Source organism: Mustela nigripes, chromosome 13 (assembly GCF_022355385.1).
Source record: "Mustela nigripes isolate SB6536 chromosome 13, MUSNIG.SB6536, whole genome shotgun sequence".
In the NCBI taxonomy this organism is placed as follows: Eukaryota; Metazoa; Chordata; class Mammalia; order Carnivora; family Mustelidae; genus Mustela; species Mustela nigripes.
In genome coordinates, this window is record NC_081569.1 from 17,274,105 (window position 1) to 17,295,616 (window position 21,512).

Below are 21,512 nucleotides of genomic sequence, written 5' to 3' on the forward strand. Positions count from 1 at the left end.
TTATAAATGGTTATTGATAAAGTCCAGACGTAAAGGATGATGAGATCATTTGTATTTCCTTCCCAGAGATGAGTCAGTAATTTTTAGGTTTCAGCTCATTGTGACCATTTTCCTCTCTGTCTTCTGGATGTTGACCATCTGTGGCAATCCCGTGGACACTTGTGCTCAAGATTGCCTGGGCCACTGGGATGTTTTGCTTTAAATGTTTCTTTCATACAGCTCAGGCCTGATGGACAAGGAGACAGCCTCTCTATCAATTTAGATAGTTCACGGGAGTGAAACAAGGAAAAGCTTGGTTTCCTTATTTTTCTTTCACTTTGATTTCTTTGTTTCCCATTTTCATTCTTTTCAGTAAATATAACTTAGCTTGAGTAATGCTCAATGCCCAATCGATTTAGGAAGAATTTAATGAAAGTCAATGTTAGTCTTCGGTGCAGTCCTTTTTTATTCTCCGTCTCCCATAGGAAGTTGTACAAACCTTCTCTGGGTAAATTAATGCCTTTTTAAAATTTTTTTTCTTAAAGAATATTGGGTCTTATTCTTTTCTTGCTTCTACCTCAGGATAGCTTCTATTTGCTCTTAAAAGAGTAGATTTGGGTTTTTCTCTTAGTATCAAAAAAGTAATTCAGTGCCTATCACGTAACAGTATTTTCACCATGCAATACTTTTTAACTAACTGAATTGACTTAGCAACAAAGAAACATATTTTAAGCCTAGTTTAAGGAAATCTGATTTTTTTTTTAATTCATGCCTGATTTCTTTTCTCTTGTGTTCCAGATTTGAACTTTCTGTCTCCAATCTCATTACCCAGAAGTCTCCTGGAGCTGCTGCACTGCCCCCTGGGACACTGTCACCGGTGTAGTGAGCCCATGTTTACGATTGTCTACCCCAAGCTCTTTCCCTTGAGAGAGACGCCGATGGCAGGGCTGCACCAGGGGTAATCATGCCTAAGTGGGCACCAGGGCTTACACCTGGGCGAGGGGTGGAGACCGTGCATGAAAGCATTGTTAAGTCACCAGCTGTCAAGGTGCGTATGGTGCTTCCTGAGATACAGCTGAACGACACAAAAGCACATGTTCAGCATCACGAGAAAACTGGACTTCCCTTTATTACATTCTTGATCATATACAGAACAGTTTTATTGTATATATGATTTAGAATAGCTCATTCTTTGTAAGGAGTGCTTTCCTGCTTTTCCCTTGTTCACAATAGGCTTCGGGCAATAAGGAATGTAAGAACAAAATGTTTGTTGTATAATGGGACCAGCCCGGCCCTTCTCTTTAATTGGTGTGGCTAACAGAAAGTGCATGGTGAACAGCGTGCCTGCGTGTGTGTGTGTGTGTGTGTGTGTGTGTGTGTGTTTCTGTTTTGAATTTCTAACACTTCCAAATACCATTCTCTTGCCACTCTCTGTTTCTTGGCACAGTGCCTTGAATTTGCTAAGAATGTTCACCAAGTAAAAACCCCTGTACTGGTAGTTTAAAAAAAGAAAACCAGACAATTAAAATTAGGACATCAAATGAAAAATCCCCCATTAGCGCAACCTCAGCATATAGATAGTCTAAATTTAGGATTTTCTAAGTTTACATTTTTTTAAAGTTAAAAAAAAAACCACTGTAACATCTCACTTATCTCTCAGATGGTATTTTGGGTTAGTAACTTTTTCAGATAACTCGTTACCCCTATTGAGTGCCAAGAAGCATTTCCTTTGTAAGCATTTTTATAGAATGAGGAGGGAGCCTGGGTGGGGTGCTGAACCTCTCCGAGCCTCAGAACAGGGATAGGACAGCCGGCTGGGGGGGCACCCTGAGGATTAGCAGATGGTGAAGGTCAAACCTGGACATATAATGGGTGTTCAACAAACAGTAGCTCCCCTCTACTATCTGTCTACCCCACTCCCTTGCAAAACTGCATTTCTCTTCTTCCTACCCTGAATAATCCCATTCTGTTAGACGTTTCGGTTCCTGTCTCCCCTATTTGTATTTTTAATGTTTCCTGCTTCGTTGTGCCTGCCCACAAGAAGCCTTCTTCCAAACCTTTCTAAGTTTGCTCCTTCCAGTCCGAGGTGATCACATCAACAAATGTAGTGAAATGTCATTTAGAATAGTTAAAAGCACTGAGTCAGTGTCTGAGTGTATTACTCCGTGGATAAAATAAATAGACGAAATCGGCACGGTGCCTGGCAGTCAGGTGCACAGGCCCTGACTTGCCCTCCTCCGCTGGGAGCCCTTGGGCCAGGCACTTAACATCTCTGGGCTTCAGCCTCTCATTGATGAAGTGACCGTTATAATAATATCTATGGTCACTGTGAGGGTAAATGAGATCATTCTCATTGGAAGGAGCCCAGGCATATAATAATACTATGTAAACATTAACTACTTTAATCTAGTCTTCTTTAGCTCAGAGACTTTTAAAAAATCTCTTGTGTGTATGTGTTTTTAGCAAATGCTCTTCATATCAGTAAGATACCATCATAAGATAATCTTACCTAATTCATTAAACTTAGTAAAACCCTTAGGCATTATTGTATAATTCTCTATAGAAGACATTTTTTTACTGAAAATATGAAAATGAAGACACTTCCGTAAGGTCAGGATACTCTGTCAGTAGCTGCTAAAATTCTGAATACCTATTCAAAAAGATAAACTCTCTTTTTTTTTCATGGTAATTAATTTGTGAAAATAAAGTAGATCCTTCAAATGAAGTCATTTTTTTGTGTTATCTTTATATAAGATTTGGGGAATGTATTCAGTATTTGAATATTTTATGTACTGTTACTTATTTCTCTGCTGCAACCTAGAAATTCAGTGCAAATAATCTTGTATTGTTTCAGAATGTAAATATAATAGTCTTAGCATAATAAAATGAATATATCCAGTACATAGGACTTAGGCAATGCCCGTTTGTTGAGCAAAGCCAGCAGTGCCTGTGTTTATAGCAAAGATGAAATGCCAAGATATAAACATGGCTTTCTGTGGTGAGTTAATGCTAGGGTTGAAATTGAGAGTCTGTGGCTTTCATTTGGTCCACCAGACTTTGTTCCTTCCCATGTTGCTATGGAGATTGTATTAAAAGCATTGACATCAGTTTCTATCATAGTCTTTAAAGTACTTTCTTTTGTAACTGAAAACCAAATACTTGAATTCAGTAGCTTACTGCTGAAAATAAAATCAATATTTTTGATATCATAAACTCTAAAAGGTCTTGATAATAATATTTTTAAGTTTTATAATATATTCAGTTTAGTTCTCATTGCTTGTCATAAAATAATGCATTGTATCAGCCAATATCGAAATTAATGTAGACATTTGGCATTATTTTAAAAGAACATATTGGATATTCTTCTAAAATACCAAGTCCCACACAAGTGTTAGTTTCAACCTAAATTTAATACAGAATTCAGTAAAAAGAAATTATAGTATTTTGCCTAAACAATGGACACCCAAACCTTCAAATATCCATAGCAGAGAAGAACGACTAGTATATTCGTGACTTTGAATCCTTATAAGCATAGCAAGTGTTCATTCCCCAAACTTATGTTCATTTATTAAAATGGAGAACATCAAAATAGAGGGGTATTTATTATTATAACAACATGTCTGGCTTTCCCCCACACAATCATGATTTACACAAGTTCTATATTTCCCATTAGGAAATCAGGTTAGTCAAGCTTTTCAGAGGTGCGTATTCATTGGCTAAGAGTGCTGCAACAAAATGCCACAAAACTGGGTGACTTAAATAAGAGGCTATCTATTGCCGCACAGTTGTGGAGGCGAGACGTCTAAAATCAGCATGTTGGCAGGGCCAGTCCCTTCTGAGGGCTGTTGAGGGAAGGGTCTGTTCCAGGCCTCTCTCCTTGGCTTGGAGATGGCTGTCTTCTCCCTGTGCCTTCACATCATCCTCTCTCTGCGTATGTCTCTGTGTCTACACCTCTCTCCTTGCTGAGGACACCAGTAGGCTGGGCCCTTACTGACTCCTCCTCACTTAACTAATTACACCTGCAATGATCCTGATCCCAGATAATTGTCACCGTGTTACTCTGCTCAGGCTACCATAACAAAATACCATACCTCGGTGGCTTAACCAACAGAAGTTCATTCCTCGCAGTTCTGAGGCTGGAAGTCTAGAGTCAGGATGCACATGGAGAGAGCTTTCTTCTTGGTTTGCAAATGGCGCTTTTTTGCTGCCTCGTGTGGCAGAGCGGAGCACATGGGCACAAGCTCTCTGGTGTCTCTTTTATGAGGGCCCTATCCTCATGACCTCATCTAAACCTAATTATCTTCAGAAAGCCAAATACCGTCCAGTACTCCAAATACGTATCATCGCACTGGAGGTTAGGGCTTTAACATACGAATTTGGGAGGATACAGTTCAACCCGTAACATTCTGGTCCGAAAGTTCATGTCCTTCTTGCATGCAAAATAAATTCATCCCATTCCAACACCCCCCCAAATCCTAATGCATTCCAACATCAACTCGTTTAAGTTCAAAAATCTCATCTTAAATATCTAAATCAGGTATGGGTAAAACTTGGGTATAATTCATCCCAAGGCAGGACTCCTCCAGTTATGAACCAAGGTATCTGCTCCAATATGTAATGTTTGGACAAGCGTAAGATAGACATTCCCATTGCAAAAGGGAGAACATCGGAAGGGAAAAAGAGGTAATGAGTCCCAAACAAGTCCAAAACTTAGAAGGGCAAATTCTGGTAGGTTTTAATGCTAAAGAATAACATTCTTTGCCTCAATGCTCTGTCCTTTGGGCCCACCACAGTGGTGCACCCCCCTTTGTCTTGGGTGGGAGGGGCCTGTCTTCTAAAACCAAGAAAGTCGCCTCCATCCCCAGGGTCCTTCTTCCCTTTCCCTGATAGCTCTCTTGCTCCTTTCCTGCTAGGAGAATGCCTGAAGCCTGACAGCCTTTTTCATTCTGTCGCCATCTCTCTTCCCTTCAGTCCAGGCTGTCAGCATTTTCGCTGAAATGGTTGACTGTATGAACAGTTGTCCCTTAGTGTTCTCTCCAGAGCAAGCTTTCTCATTATTTATAATATGGATAGCCTGAGAATGTTCCAGATCTTCAAATTCTGGTTCCTTTTTGCCTAACAGTTCCCTTGACTTAGCTCCCTCCTCTACCATTTTCCTGTGAGCAGCACGGAGAAACCAGGCCATGCCTTCAACCCTTTGCTTTAGAAATCTCAGCTGAACATCCAGGATCGTTGCTCACAAGTTCTGCTTTCCGTCCAGCAGAACACAGTTCCATCAAGTCCTGTGTGCTTTATAATCCCCTCACCTTTCTTCCAGTTTCTAATAACACATCCCCCCTTTTTCCCAAGACCTCAGCAAATGTACCTTCAACTCAGCATTCTGGTGACGACAATGTATGTCTTCTCCAAGACGGTAGAAGCTCTGTCTATAGCCCCACTCTGTCCTTTGTGAGCCTCTTTAATGTCTGCATTTCTACCAGCAGTTTCTTCAAGGCAGTGTGGCTTTGTCTACCATGCAGCTCGTAATTCTTTTACCTTCTACCCGTCACCCAATTTCAGAGCCACTTCTAGATTTTTAAGTATTTGTTATAGCAGCTTCTCACTTCCCAGTAGTTATATCTGTATTAGTTAAGGATTGTCCAGAAAAATGGAGTCTCTATCTGTATATGTATATATAGAGATTAATTGGTGTTAAGGAATTGACTCACACAGTGGTGGTGGCTGGCAAATCCAAAACTGTAAGACAGACTGACAGGCTGGAAATTCAACAGTTGATGTGGTCTTGAGTCTGAATTCTGCAGGGCATAGGCTTGAAACTCAAGCAGGTCACTGTCTTTTTTTTTTTTTTTTTAAGATTTTATTTATTTGACAGACAGAGATCACAAGTAGGCAGAGAGAGAGAGAGCAGGCTTCTTGCTGAGCAGAAAGCCTGATGTGGGGCTCGATCCCAGGACCCTGAGATCATGACCTGAGCTGAAGGCAGAGGCTTAACCCACTGAGCCACCCAGGTGCCCCAAGCAAATCACTGTCTTAAAGAAAAGTCTTTCTACCTTTTTGCTTTGTCCTTCAGGTCATCAACTGATTAGACGAGGCCCACCCAAATCATGGAGTGGAATCTGCTTTATTCAAAGTCTACTGATTTAAATGTTAATTACATCTTAAAAGTATTTGCACAGCAGCATCTCGATTGGTGTTTGACCAAACAGCTGAGCACCATGGCCCAGTCAAGATGACAACTAAAATTAATCATCATAGACCTTCCAAGGGTTTCATTTAAATCACCAGAATGTTTTGGGACAGGAGCTACAAATGGCCCAGAATCCCAGTGGTTCTTCCCATATCATTGGGGGAAGGTTTAGCTGTAACAGATACTGAAGTGGAACTTAGGTATTGGTGCCGTAACATCTGTTTTTGTGCCGTGAGGCCATAGGCTGGAGTGGGAAGAACTTCCTGGCCTTAGGGTCAGGAAATCCAGCTTGGAAGCTGAGCTCAGTTACTTCTCTAGAGGATAGGTCTGTTATTAGACGGAATCAGGAAAAATAAAAATAAAATTTAAAAATTTAAAAACAAGATCAAATCATAGCAATCATGTACCTTGGCACTTACATGTGGTTCAAACTAACATCCTCTCCATTTACAGCGGGTGGGGAGAGGTGAGACTGAGGTGCAGGAATATCAGAACCTGGGCCAAGGTTTCATAGCAGAGCTGGAATTTGAACCCTAGCAGTCTTGCTTCCTATCTGTGTTTCCGACGCTAGGCTACAGTTAGTTACTAATAGAATCACCATATAGCATGAAGAAATGTTGAAGAAGTACTCAAATACAAAAGGAAGATACGTTCTAGTAATCTGAACAAGATAATTTTGAAATGTGTGTGTGTGTGTGTGTGTGTGTGTGTGTGCACGCGTGCGCGCGAGCACTAAGAGGTCCAGCAGAATATATGTATCTAACTCTTTACTCTGGTTGTTCTGGGAGGGAAGGTTATAGGGTAGTTGGGAGGGACTTTAATTTTCAATTCCATATACTATAGAGTCACTTGAATATTGCCAGAGAATATTTTACAAATGCACCAAACCAACGATTTGAAATATATATAGAGAGAGAGGAATTTTACTTAATCCTTTGCTTAAAACTTTATACGGATTAAAAAAGAAAAGGTTCTCTAGCAAAAATGTTTCAGTTTAGTTAAAAATATTTTTAGGGGCGCCTGGGTGGCTTAGTCAGTTAAGCGTCTGACTCTTGATTTTGGCTCAAGTTATGATCTCAGGGTTGTATGATTAAGCCCCACATCAGTCTCCCATGGGGCATGGAGCATGCTTAAGATTCTCTCTCTCCCTCTCTTTAAAAACAAAAAAAACAAACAAAAAAAAAAAAACAGGAAAAAAAAGTTTGTAAACAGGTTGCATACTGTAACCCAGTGTTTGTCAAATACGGGTATGAATGAATATACACTATATATAGTAAAAACTGCTTTCAACGTAACAGTGGTTTCATTTGAGTAGATTCACATTTTTACAACAAACTATTATTGCTTTAGAAATTAAAAATATGTTTAATTATTAAAACATGAGTAAGATCGATGGTTTCTTTTTTATTTTTATTGGGGGGGGAGAAGGGAGACAAAGTGTATCTATTTAATTCATACATTGTCATAGAAAATACAATTCTGCAAAAGGAACCTATTTCAAATGGAAGCACTCCCACTAGAAAAGACCATTGGTAATATTTTAGGCTAAAGTAGAATCTCTCTAAGTTGACCTCTTAGCTAAGGATCCGTTGAATCAGATCATTGACACTCTATTTCCTTGTGTTTTTTAAATTGTGGTAAGAACATTTAAACATGAGATATTCCTTCTAACAAATTTTCAAGTGCACAGTACAGTATTATTTAACGATCGGGATTCTAGAACTTGTTCAGTTTGCGTAACTGAAGCTGAACAGCTCCCATCTCTCCCCACCCGACCCCCAGGCCTTGGCAACCACCATTCCATTCTCTGCTTCTAAGAGTTTTACTTTTTTAGAGACCTCATATAAGTGAAATCCTGTCCTTTTGTGGCTGGCTTATGTCACTTAGCTTAACGTCCTGCAGGTCTGTCCATATTGTTGCCTATGGAAGGACATTCTTCTTTTTTTAAATCTAAATAATATTCCTTTGTACATTTATACCATATTGCCTATCCTATTTTACAGGGTAGTTCTATTTTAATTTTTTTGAGGAACTGCCGTACAATTTTCTATAGCAGCTGAACCATATTACACTTCCACCAAGAGTATACAGTGATTCCAATTTCTCTACATCTTTTCCAACGCTTGTTATTTTTGTTTGTTTGGTGTTTTGGTTGTTTTTGTTGTTGTTGGTGGTGGTGGTGGTAGTGTTTTTTATAATAGCCATCCTCACAGGTATGAGGTGAGATCTCATTGTGGTTTGGATTTGTATGTCCCTGATGATTAGTGATGATGTTGAACATCTTCTCATACACTTTTTGGCCATTTGCCTTTGGAGAAATGTCCATGTAAGTCCTCTGCCCAGGATTAAATCAGATTACTTGTTTTTTGCTACTGAGTTACAGAAGTTCCTTATATTTTAGATATTAACCTGTTATCAAATATGGGGTTCTCAAATATTTTTCTGTATTTTGTAATTTGCTTTTTCCTTTTGTTGATTGTGACCTTTGCTGTGCAGAATCTTTTTATTTTTCTATTTTATTTTTTTAAGATTTTATTTATTTATTTGTCAGAGAGAGAGAGAGGGAGAGTGAGCACAAACAGGGGAGCAGCAGGCAGAGGGAGAAGCAGGCTCCCCGGTGAGCAAGGAGCCCGATGTGGGGCTCAGTCCCATAATCCCAGGATCATGACCTGAGCTGAAGGCAGCCTCTTAACCAACTGAACCACCCAGGTGTGCTTTTTAGGGTACAGAAGCTTTTCAGAGGGATATAGTCCTACTCACCTATTTTTACTTTTGTTATTGTGCTTTTGGTATCATATCCAAGAAATCACTGCCAATCCAATGTCAAGATTTCCCCTTATTTATACCACATTTCTTCTAGGAGTTTTATAGTTTCAGGTCTTGCGTGTGTCTTTGGTCCATTTTGAGTTGATCTTTTTACGCACAGTGCAGGACAAAGGTCCAATTTCATTCTTTTGCCTGTGGGTGTCCAGCTTCCCAGCGCCATTTGTCGAAGAGACTGTCCTTTTCCCATTGTGTGTTCTTGGCTTCCTTGTGGAAGGTCCGTTGACAGCATATGTGTGGGTCTATTTCTAGGCTTTCTGTCCTCTTCCATTTGTCTGTGTATCTGTCTTTATGCCAATACCATACTGTTCTGATGACTGAAGCTTTGTAAAATATTTTGAAGTCAGGAAGTGAGATGCCTCCAGTCTTGTTCTTTCTCAAGATTGTTTTTGGCTCTTTTTGTTGGTTCCACATGAATTTTGGAATTTTGTTTTTTCTATTCCTGTTTTAAAAGTGCCATTGGAGTTACTTCCAAATTGCTCAGAATAACTCACCCACGTGTTTACTAACTTGTCCAGTCTGTCAGCAGATCCGCAGCAGACCTCGCCTGCAAGCAGGTAGGTAGGTAACCACACCAACGGCTGCTGTCCACTGCTTTCAAGCTCAGAGTTAAGAGTTTGGTTTTCTTCGGGAATTCTCCTTGGTCCTTGAGGCCAGAGTGATGACACAAAAGAGCCAGCTGTCTCGGTGACTGTCGTGGGATAGAGACCTGTTTGTGAGAGGCACGTAGAGCTCTTTGTCTTATGGCTTCCCTCTGTCTTTTGAAACAACTTAGCACTCGCTTCTCCGAGGTACTCTAGTTTATCTGTAAATAATCTCTTCGGATTCTTATATGGTCAGATCACTTAGTAGGAGATGTTTCTCATTTCCTTACCTTTGCTTTTTATGGCTAGTACTTTCTTCTGTGAAACAATTAACATCAGTTAATACTGGCATTATTTGCTTACTTGTGTTTGCAATTTTTGTGTTTCTTTCAGCAGAATTGGCACCCACTTTTTTTCTTTTATTTGTATTTAATTTTATTTTTTTTGACTCTTCCAATATCATTGTTTATGCACCACACCCCATGCTCTGTGCAGTACGTGCCCTCCTTAATACCCACCACCAAGCTCACCCAACCCCACCCCCCTCCCCTCCAAAACCCTCAGTTTGTTTCTCAGAGTCCACAGTCTCCTGGTTTGTCACTGGCACCCCTTTAAGGTGACTAATGAAACTTTGCACAGGCAAAAGAGTCTTCAACAAATGAAGTGAATTGTTCTTAACTGTTTTTTCCTCCTTGTATCACTCAACAATTATGTATTGATCATATGTTATGTGCCAAATTCGGTACTAGGTACGGGAGATTCAGCTGTGACCAAACCAGCTGATACTTCTTTCCCCATGCATAGATCACCCCTAATGTTCTAGGGCATGGACCCATCAAGTGCAGAAGCCAATGTGTACAGCACATAGAATCTTCCCATGAGAGACAGTCACCGCTAACATAAATGTCACAAACGTAAATATGTCATGAGATGATTCTCCCTTAAGTTAATATGTGCACAGGCTTGAGATGTCATCTGATAAATTCTGTCTAATAAATATTATTTTTCTTCTGGCTTGAATTGCTGTATGAGTCAAAGCTATGCTTTTTGTTTCTAATCAGGAAGCACGTTTGCAAAGAAAATACCATATTTCTTATGATATTTTGGGCTCCAGTATGTGCCAACCACATTGTGATTTTTTTTTTAAGAATAGTGGTATTTCTGTATTTTAAAACTAAGCTGAAATGCGCTTTTTCCTGCCTCGCCTATAAATAAGTTCAGAGATTCTAAAGCAACAAATGTCATGTCTGATGTTCTTTGTAGGATTTACTAGTATCTTTCTCCTAACTATAGAGTTTATTGCTTAGCTCAGAATTTCTCCCTAAAACTATCTTGTCTCTGGAGCCACATTTCTGGAATCTTAAAGGATCAAACTAGCCCAACTCCATTCTTTAGGAGGTAGACTTGGTGTACTTATAACAACTTAGATCTGCAACAAGCAGATACAATGTATTGTTAGATCACTTCCCAAAAGTAAGTACACAGAGTTGGGATTTTTTTTGTAGCACAAATATGACACCTCTGCTTTACCCACCCCAACTCCCTTATACATCATAAGGCATTAATGATGCCAATGGGCATGACGTTTCAGTAAGTTTAAAAAAAAAAATCTTTATGGAGTTGAATTCTTTTACTTAAAACCTTCATTTTTAAAAACTCAGTGGCATGAAATGTGTTACTGCTTCTTCTTCTTCTTCTTCTTCTTCTTCTTCTTCTTCTTCTTCTTCTTCTTCTTTTTTAAAGATTTCATTTATTTGACAGATCACAAGTAGGCAGAGAGGCAGGCAGAGAGAGAGGAGGAAGCAGGCTCCCTGCTGAGCAGAGAGCCTGATGCAGGACTTGATCCCAGGACCCTGAGATCATGACCTGAGCCGAAGGCAGAGGCTTAACCCACTGAGACACCCAGGCGCCCCAGAAATGTATTGCTTCTATGAATGATTTTCACATAACATAATGATTTTTTTAAAAAAAACAAGGAGAGTTAAGTTTGATTAGCTGATCCTCAAAAATCCACTTAGCATTTAAGATCATCTTATGTCTGAGTTTCATTTCAGTTGTGATGTATACAAATATGTACATTCTGGTGTAGCAAATTATCTGAAATAGGGTTCTAACCAACTTTAATTTTTTTTTAATTAAGGTAATACAAAGTATTCAGTGACTTAACATTTATGTAGTTTCCTGAATTGAGAAAATCTCAAAAGTGATGCTTTCCTCTTCATTTTCTAAGGAGTGTAATTTGCAAAGCAGAATGTTTTAATTTTGGTTGAGTCAGATTTTTCCACTTTAATTTTATATTTAGTGCTTTTCATGTCCTAAGTAATCTTTACTTACCCCAAGGTTATACGGATGCTCCCCATTCCATTCCATTGATCTGTGTCTGTCTCTCAGCACCAAACTGTTGATTCTATTGTTATATATTAAGTCTTAATATCAGATAAAGTGATATTTCTACTTTATTCTACTCTTTCCAGATTGTATTAACTATTCTCGGTCCTCTGCATTTCCATATATATTTTAGAATAAGCTTATCTTTGTCTCAGAATAAAAGACCCTTGTGGTGGACTTTGAAAAGAACTGCATTTGATCTATAGATCAACTTGGAGAGAATTAACGTCTTTGCTATGTTGATTCTGCCAGTGTATGAATACCGTGATTCTCCATGTATTTAGGTGCTCTTTTATTTCTTCTGTCAGTATTTAATAATTTTCAGCATTCAGATCCTTATTTTGTTTAATTTATACCCGAATATTTCCCTTTCTTTGTAACTATATATTATTATATTTTTAAATTCCAATTTCCGTGTGTTCATTATTAGTGTGTGGAAATGTGATTGATTTTTGTGTTTTGATCTAATGTGCTTGCAACCTTGCTGAACTTACTTAAGAGTCTAGGAATATATTTTATGGGTTCCTTGTATTTTCTATGTAGACATAGAAAGTAGAAAGTAGAAATAGTTTTACTTCTCCCTCTTCCATGCTGTATGCCTTTTATTTCTTTTTCTTGCCTTAGTGCACTGGTTAAAACTTCAGGTTTTGTTGCGTATGGTGGTGAAAGTAAATATTACTTTAAAGTGTTATGTTAGCAGTAGGGTTTTTTGGTTTTGGGTTTTTTTTTTTTTTTTTTTTGGTTTTGGGTTTTTTTTTTTTTTTTTTAAGATTCTAATTATCAAATTGTGGAAGAGTTCCCTCTGTTCCTAGTTTGCTGAGACTTTTTATCATGAATGGATGTTGTATTTTGTCAAATGTTTTTCCTGAGTCCACTGATATCATACAATTTTTTTTTGCATTCACCTTTTGAAATGGTGGATGAAATTGATTTTCAAATATTAAACCAGCCTTACGTACCCAGAATAACTCCCATTTGATCATGGTGTATTGTTCTTTTTCTGCATTTCAATATTAATTTAGCTGAGGATTACTTTTTTGGGGATATTTGTATCTGTGTTCATGAGAGATCTGGTCTGTAGTTTTCCAGATTTGTACTGTTTGGCTTTAGAGTCAGAGTAATACTGTCCTCATAAAATGAGTTGGGAAGTGTTCCTCCTCTTCTATTTTTCTGCAAGAGATTGTGTAAAAATTCCTCTTAGCTCTTCTTTAAATGTTTGATAGAATGCTCCAGTGAAATCATCTGAGCCTGGAAATTTCTTTTTTAATTACATAATCAGTTTCTTTAATAGTTATAAGACTATTCAGGCTGGATATTTGCTCTTGATTGAGTGTTGGTTGGTAGTTTGTAGTTTTCAAGGAATTCATCTATTCTCAGCTTACAAATTCATGATTATGAAGTTTTTCATAATATTCTTTTATTTTTAGTGGATTCAGGATCTGTCGTGACATCACTTGCTTCATTTCTTTCCCTCTGTTTATCTTTGTCAGTCTTGCTTGAGATGTATCGATTTTATTGATCTTTTTAGTACTAGTAAAATTTTCAATTTCATTGATTTCGTTATTATTTCTTCCCTCTGCTTGCTTTGGGTTTACTTTGCCTTTTGGGAAGGGTGGGGGGCGGTTAGAGTAGAAGCTCAGATTATTGATTTGAGACCTTTCCTTCTTTTTAACAAGCATTTGAGCACTCTAAATTTCTCTCTCAGCACTGTTTTACTATGTCTTAAAATTTTTGATATGTTGTATTTTCATTTTCATTCAGTTCATGTAAGTTTTTATATCCTTTGAGACTGCCTCTTTAATCCATGGGAAAGTAGTCATTTGACCCAAGAGTCAGAGGAGGTCAAAGAACTGTGTTATTTTATTTCCACATTTGGAGATTTTCCTGTTGTCTTTCTGTTACGGATTTCTAATTTGATTCCATTATGGACAGAAAATATGTTCTGTGATTTTTACTTACTTTAGACTTTCTGCATAAATTGTTTTTCATTCTCTGACTTCCTGATGGAAGCTCAAGTTATTGATTTTAGAGCTTTCTTCTTTTCTGATACATGTGTTTCATTTGCTACAAGCTTCCCTTTAATACTGCTTCTGCTGCATCCCACAATTTTTTGAACAGTTGTATTTCATTTTCACTCAATTCAAAATATTCTTCTAAAGATTATTTTATTTTTTAAGAGAGAGAGCACAAGCTGGGAGAGGGGCAGAGGGAGAGAGAGAAGCTCAAGCAGACTACACAGGACTCAATCTGATGACCCTGAGATCATGACTTGAGCCGAAATTAATAAGAGTTGGAGCCATGAGAAACTATGGACTCTGAAAAGCAATCTGAGGGTTTTGAAGGGGCGGGGGGTGGGAGGTTGGGGGACCAGGTGGTGGGTATTAGAGAGGGCACGGATTGCATGGAGCACTGGGTGTGGTGCAAAAACAAGGAATACTGTTATGCTGCAAATTTAAAAAAAAAAAATGTTGTTGGAAAGCGCACACACACACACAAACACAAAGAATTGGACACTTAACTGAGCCGCCCAGGTGCCCCTCAGTTCAAAACATTTTAGTTTCTCTGGAGACTGTTCTTTCACCCCTGTATTTTTTAGAATTTAATCATTTAATTTTCAAATGTTTGGGGATTTTCTACCAGTCTTTCTATTATTGATTTCTAAATTCAATTCCAGTAGTGGTCTGAGAACAACGTTTGTATGATTTCTCTTCCTTTAAATTTTTTATGCTGTGATTTTATGTCCTAGAGTGTGGTCTATTTTGCTGAGTAATATTACACATGAGCTTGAGAAGAATATGTTATTTCTCTCTTGTTGGATAGTGTATCTATAAATGTCAGGTTCAGTTGATTAATGATGTTGAGTTCAACTGTATTTTCCCTTATTTTTTCTTCTTTCTGGATATATCAGTTACTTAAAGAGGGGTGTTGAAATCTCCAGCTCAAATAGTGTGTCTGTTTCTTCTTACAGTTCCATCATTTTGTGCCTCAAATGTTTTGATGCTCTGTTATTAGGTTCACACACATTTCACATTGTTAAATCTTTTTCGAGAATTAACACCTGTATTGTGATGTCATGTCCCTCCTTATGTCTGATACTTTTCCTTGTCCTGAAGTCCACTTCATCTGGAATTTATGAAACTATTCCATCTTTCTTTTGATTAGTGTTAACATGCTTTATTTAACATTAGTGTTAACATGATTTATACTTCCCCCTCCCTTTACTCTTAACCTGTCCGCATCTGTATGTTTAACGTGGGTTTCTTGTACACAGCATATAGCTGGATCTCATTTTTCATCCACTGATGTATTTTCTTTTAATTGGTATAGTTAGACAGTTCAAATTTAAAGTGATTATTGATTTAGTTGGTTTAATATCTACTGTGTTTGTAGTTATTTTCTATTTTTTATATTTGTTTTTTCTTTTTCCACCCCCCCCAAATTTTTTGCTTACTCTGGTTTTAATTGAGCATTTTACATGATTCCATTTTTACATGATTCCATGATTCCTCTCTTAGCATACCAATTCTACTCCTTTTTCAAAAATGTATAGTGGTTTCCTTAGAGTTTGCAATATACATTTTTTTTTTCTTCACAAAAGCCCTTCTTCAAAGGATACTATATTCCTCAATGTGTAGTACAGGTGTCTTGTAACAGAATATTCCACATTCCTCTCTGTCATCCTTTAGGAAATTGCTGTTGTATATGTCACTATCCTATATCCTATATGTCACATATCCACTATGTGGTACTCATACTATATGTTGCTACCCTTATTAATTTAAGCAAATTATACTTTAGATAATTAGAAATTAGAAAAATAAAGTATTTTATGTTACCTTTATTTATTCCTTCTCTAGTAGGCTTCCTGGCTTTTTTAGATCTGAGTTCTAACATATATTCTTTTCCTTCTCACCAAAGAACTCTTTCCAACCTTTCTTGCAAGGCGAGTCCGTCTGGCAGTGAATTTTCCTCGGTTATCAGTTAGTCTGAAAAACTCTTTATACTTTTTTCTTTTGAAGGATAATTTTACTGAGTATAGGATTCTAAGTTAGTGATTTTTTTCTTTGAGCATACTAAATATTTTACTCCATTCTTTTCTTGTTTGCATGAAATAAATCCACTGTAGTTCATATGCTTGTTCTTTCATAGGTAAGGATAATTTTATTGGGTATAGAATTTAAGGTAGGTTTGTTTGTTTGTTTGTTTGTTTGTTTGTTTTTAGCACACTAATTATTTTACTCCACTCTTTTCTTGCTTGCATGGTTTCCAGTAAGGCCTCTGTAGTTCATATACTTGTCCTTCCATAGATAAGGGTTGTTTTTTTTTTTCTCCTCTGATTTTTTGAAAATGTCCTTTTTTTTTTCCCCCTAGTTTGACTATGATATGCCTATGTGTTATTTTGGGGTTATTTTGTTTTGTTTTTGATATTTATCCTGCTTGATGCTGTTACACTACTGGCTCTGTAACACATTTTGTGACGTTCTTCACCATCACTAGTTAAATTTCTTTTTATTTCTCTCCTTCTTCTCCTCTGAGAGGATAATTATGCAAATGTTGCACCTTCAGAAACTGTCCTCCAGATCATGGATTTTCTGCTCTATGTTTCAGAATTCCCTGTTAATACTAACATCTGTGTCATATCTGGCTCTGGTTCTGAAGTTTTCTTTGTCTATTCAACATGTGCTTTTTCTTGCCTTATGTCTAATTTTTTGTCGAAAGTGAGACATGTTGTATTGGGTAAAAAGAACTGAGGTAAATAGCCATTTAGTGTAAAATTTTATGTTAACCAAGCTCGGAGCTGGGCTGTGTCTTATATTTGCTGAAGGTGTAGGTGCCAGAGACTTCAAATGCAAAGTCTTTCAGTGTCCTTGTTTTAATTTCCTCACTTGACTTTGGGCTTCCCTGTGTAGTCCTCCTCAGAGAGTCAGCATCTTGCACTTGTTTTATCTGTAATCCACTGTTCTTATGCTGGGAACCAGTTGCTCCAGTGCTAAGGTGTGAGGTAAAGAAGTGTTCTGAAATTTTGTGATTATATTTCAATATCCTAGTGGGCCTGCATATCTGGGCTGTGACTTTCACAAGCGTCTCTTGTGTCTCATAACTTGCTTTCCCCCCTTAGGTGAATTTGGTAGACTAGAGGGGGCTAGAATGGGAACAGTGCCCTTCTTCAGCTGGGAAAAGGCTCTGATAGACTCTTTTCCTCTGGAGAGCTGTCCTTTGTTCTAGAATGCTTGGGGCATGTTATACAATAACCGCTTCTTTCCTCCCCTTGACTGAGCTGCAGGGGCATTTTTTTTTTTTTTTTTACATTTTCACCATTTTTTTACATTTTCAAACGCCTATAGCGTTTCTATAGGTAAAACCCAGGAATGTGTGGGACAATGCTAAGACTACAGCTCCAAGACTATCTGATTCCCAGGCTAGCCTACACTTAGCCACCAGCAGTTCTAGTGTGTTCTGTCCAGGTGAGCAGATCTCAGCTGTGACTCTCCAGATCCACTGGTCTCTCTAGACTTCGAGGTAGTTCTTTGCCCTACACCCTCAATTCCCTGGTGGCTGGAAGAAAAGTTGTTGATTTTCAATTTGTTCTGTTTGTTCCTGTATGAACAGGAATGACGATTGCTACACTCTTTATCAGGGATGAAACCACATGGGTCCTCTGTATAATTTTAGTTCTTTCCAATTTGTTGAATTATGTTTTAGAGTCAAGGATATAGTCTATCCTGGTGAATGTTCCATGGACATATGGGCGGGGGGAGTGTATTCTGCTGTTGTTGGGCGGAGTGTTCTATATACGTCGGTTAGATTCTTTGGTTCAATTGAGTTGTTCGGTTTTTCTGATTTTCTGTCTTTGCTGTCTTTGCTGATTTTCTGTCTACTAGTTCTGTCAGTTGCTGAGAATGGGATATTGAAGTTTGCACTCTAATTGTGGATTTGTCTATTTCTCCTCCCAGTGCCGTTATTTTTAAAACCGCTTTAATGAGATGATTCATATACCATACAATTCACCTGCTTAAAGTATACAATTCAGCAGTTTTCACTATATTCATGGATATATGCAGCCAGCACCGTAGTCCACTGTAAATTATTTTTCTCACCCTATAAGAAACCTTGTACCCTTGAGCTATCACTCTGTATTCCCCTATACCCAGCATGAAGCAACTACTTACTTTGCCTCTACAGATCTCTCTGTCCTGATCCTTTGGCTAGGGAGAACAGGTTTTTCTTGGAGATTTTTTTTTCCCCCTGTGCCTCTTGGTGGTGCTGGGTTTCTACAAGCATCCTATCTAGTTATAGGAGGGGTAATAAGAAAACCTAGGGAACTCACCACTGCTGTGTTGCCTCTCAGGTCCCAAGGTTCCTAAGCTGTCCACCTTTTTTCTATTCTTCAGACCCTCCCTACACTTGTTTGTTGTTATGGCTGGTTCATTGTGTTTTAACTTAAGAGGAAGGACCTAAAAGGACTGGTCTCCTCCATCTTGGCAGAACCAAAAATCCCCACCCAAATACATTTTGCCCTGAAAATCCAAAGGGACCACAGTGTGTATCCATTTCTTCCTAGGGCAGTTCTAAATGTCACTCTTCTGAAACTTTACCAATGCAGCAAACCCCTGCCTTTTTGGAGAATTTGGAGGATTTCTCTCTCACCTCTAGTAGGCGTGTGTCCTATTAAGTATCAGGTGTGTGCACTGCTTCCCCTCATCGATGTGTAATTTTGGGTCTTGGTGAAGGAAATGCCTTCCTGGCTCTCCCGAAGGTCTTCAGGAGGTGGCTGAGCAAGTTGCACCACATTGGACCCCCTTCAAAGTCCCCATTTCTCTAAAGCTTTGATCTCTTCCCTCTAGAATGTACAGTGGGAGTTTCAGCATCGCTGCCCCCTTGACTATAGTCCTTTACTGACGCAGGGCTTATGTCAACCATTACAGGTGCTCGGGCTAACACTTAAATCCTGAGACATATGTGAACACTCTCGTCGGCCTGATCCAACCTTAGATTTAGTCTTGTTGGCGAATTTACTTAGAATCCATTTGCATGCTTGCTTCTCTGGCTCCTGCTAATAAAATTTGGCAAGATCCTGCAACTTCGTGTATGCTCTCTCCCCCATTAGCAGCCTTGCAATGAATTCTCTAGATCGTGCTGGGATTTTATACCCTTTGTGGCCTTAGAGACAGTGACTGGTGGTGGTAGTGGGTTCTGAAGAGACTAGGCATTTCCTTTTAAGGTGGCCCCCCCCGCCCCCCTCCCCCGATGAAGTCAGTGAAATGTTGTTAGGCAAGGAAATACTCGTTGTGTCAGAAGGTAAGAAAGGCTGTTTCTGATGTGAAGAAATGTTTAGAGATATTAGAAGTTCAAGGTACTCAGCTTTGTGTCTGAACAGAGGTTTCAATTTCAAGTCTCACAGTCCTCCCCTTCCCAGCAAGCACCTTTACCTTAATATAAGAGACTCTGCATAAATGTACTCTTGCCTGGGTGCCATGGGTTCTGCACCCTGTATGTTCAGGCTTCAGATATGTCCTTCCTGTAGCTTCACAGAATAAGAATTCCTTTAGAGCCAACAGAAATGTTGATTCCCCACCTATGCCTTGAGTTTAGAGTTCAAGGCACATGCTTAATTGGGGGTGGGGCTGGAGATGGGGGATGGGGAGCCATCATCTTTAGCCATCAGAAGAAGCCATCTTATGCACAATCTCTGAACTCACTAGGATGCCATAGCCACTTGACCTCCCAGCGCCTTAGCCCGCCTTGGCAGTCTCCTCGAGTTATACTTTTGAGTGCTCATGATGCCACACCACACTGCATATTAGCAGTGTCCCATTTTTCCCTAGTAAGAAGGCTGTTCATGCACTGGCCAACCCAATTCCAGAATTCCATCTGGATGTTTTCTTAGGCCCCTTCTTGTAACACTTACTAAATCAGTTGGGAAACTGGCTGGAAAACACACATTAAGAGGATTTTGAAGAGAAATGAATGGAGAGAGACTATTTGCAGAAGTTGAGGCAGGATTCAGAGCACCCACAAGGATGATAAAACCCCTGGAAACTTACAACAGTAGGAAGCTCTACCATCCTTATCCTTTAGGCCTGAAGGACAAGGGGGATCTGGAAGCTGCTAAGAACCAGAGCCAACAGAAGGGCTGCCCAGTAGGAGCTCTAGTCAGAGAGGTAGAGATGGAGTATAAATACTCAATCTTAACACAAAAGCAAAGAAAAAAAATCAGCAAAAATGGTCACAATCAAATTTTCCAGTACTCCGGAAATTAACAAAAGTCTTAGAGCAATCTGGTGTGCATTTACACACGAAAAGTGGCTGAAGCTCGCAACAGAGATCTTTGTGATGTGATAAAGTATCCTAGCCCCATCTTGTAGTCTTAACCTTGAAAATCAAGAATCTCCAATGACAGGTAAAACCAGCGTTCTGACAACAACTGAAAAGAGGTGGAAGGGAGCTGGGGCTTCTTCAAAGGTCCATCGCCAGAGAGCACTGTCATTGCCCTGATTTGGTGGTTCCCTGACAGCCTATCTTTTTTTGACTTCAGTCAAAGCTCACCAAAGCAAAAAGCCTCTTCCCTGGGGGTGTTTGTCAAAAATTATCAAACCAATTAGAGGCAACTGCTTAATGTCACAGCTGCCTGAGGCAGTGAAAAACTGTTGGGGCCAACAGTAGACTAACCCTAAAGCTGAAAAGGGGAATTGGGGAGATAAGGTTTCTGTAGGGGCTTTAAGAAGCACTCACATATCTCTGGGAGTCTGTTTGGCCACGTGCATGCATAGGGATGTAAACTCGCTCAGAAAAGACCTGAAAGGCCCTGAGCTCTGGCTGATTTTTGAGGCCCTTTGCAAGCAGGAAGCAAAAGCTGAGGCGGAGTGGGCATTACCTGGCTGATTGTTGAAGTGTTACTGGACTACAAGAAGGGCCACCTAGGGCAGCTTTATCCTCTGGTCTGCCAAACCTAGCTGGAAACCAGTTGGTAAGGGAATCCAGGACTAATCCAGAAATGTAAGACAAAAGTATCCACAGAGGTAGGTCTGGCTCTTGCCTCGAAGGCATTTACCAATCAAGATGAAAATGGTAGCAAAGCTTCTTTTGGAAGACTGTCAGAGCCCAGGGAAAAGTAAATAAAAACTTACAGAGAAACAAAATGACCAGTGGATGCCCGATACTTGGTGGGGAGCGGTTTGAAGAGGGGGGTGGCAGTTGGTTGCAAAGGAAGACAAGAAACTTTGGAGAATAAAAAATATTTCATATATTGATTTTGGTGTTAAATAATTGTACTCAAATCTCATCCAACTGTGTATTTAAGGCAGGTGAATTTTCTTGTATGTTTATATGTTAATATACCTCAATTAACTAGTCTTGAAAAAGAGGAAGAAGAGAAAAATATTCAACTTTTCTCTCTCCCTGCACGTCATTGTCCTGCTATGCCTCTGCCTACCTAATTCAGTCCAAAAACCAGCCATCAGGCAGCTTTGGTGGTACGGTCTGTGGAGGCAACCTTCTTGGGGAACAGAGAAAAGCAAAGACTGGATTAGGGGGTGGGGAAACAAGATAAT

General features: G+C 39.1%; 1 protein-coding gene across 3 annotated transcripts in view; it reads left to right on the forward strand.

Annotated features, from left to right (window-relative positions):
• LRRC28 (leucine rich repeat containing 28) overlaps positions 1 to 21,512 on the forward strand; it is a 158,595-nt gene that overhangs the window by 135,167 nt on the left and 1,916 nt on the right. For all 3 annotated transcript variants that reach the window (XM_059371661.1, XM_059371660.1, XM_059371662.1), the window contains one exon: positions 778 to 937. In XM_059371661.1, coding sequence (XP_059227644.1) covers positions 778 to 937 — 160 coding nt within the window. The remainder of the gene's footprint in view (positions 1 to 777; positions 938 to 21,512) is intronic.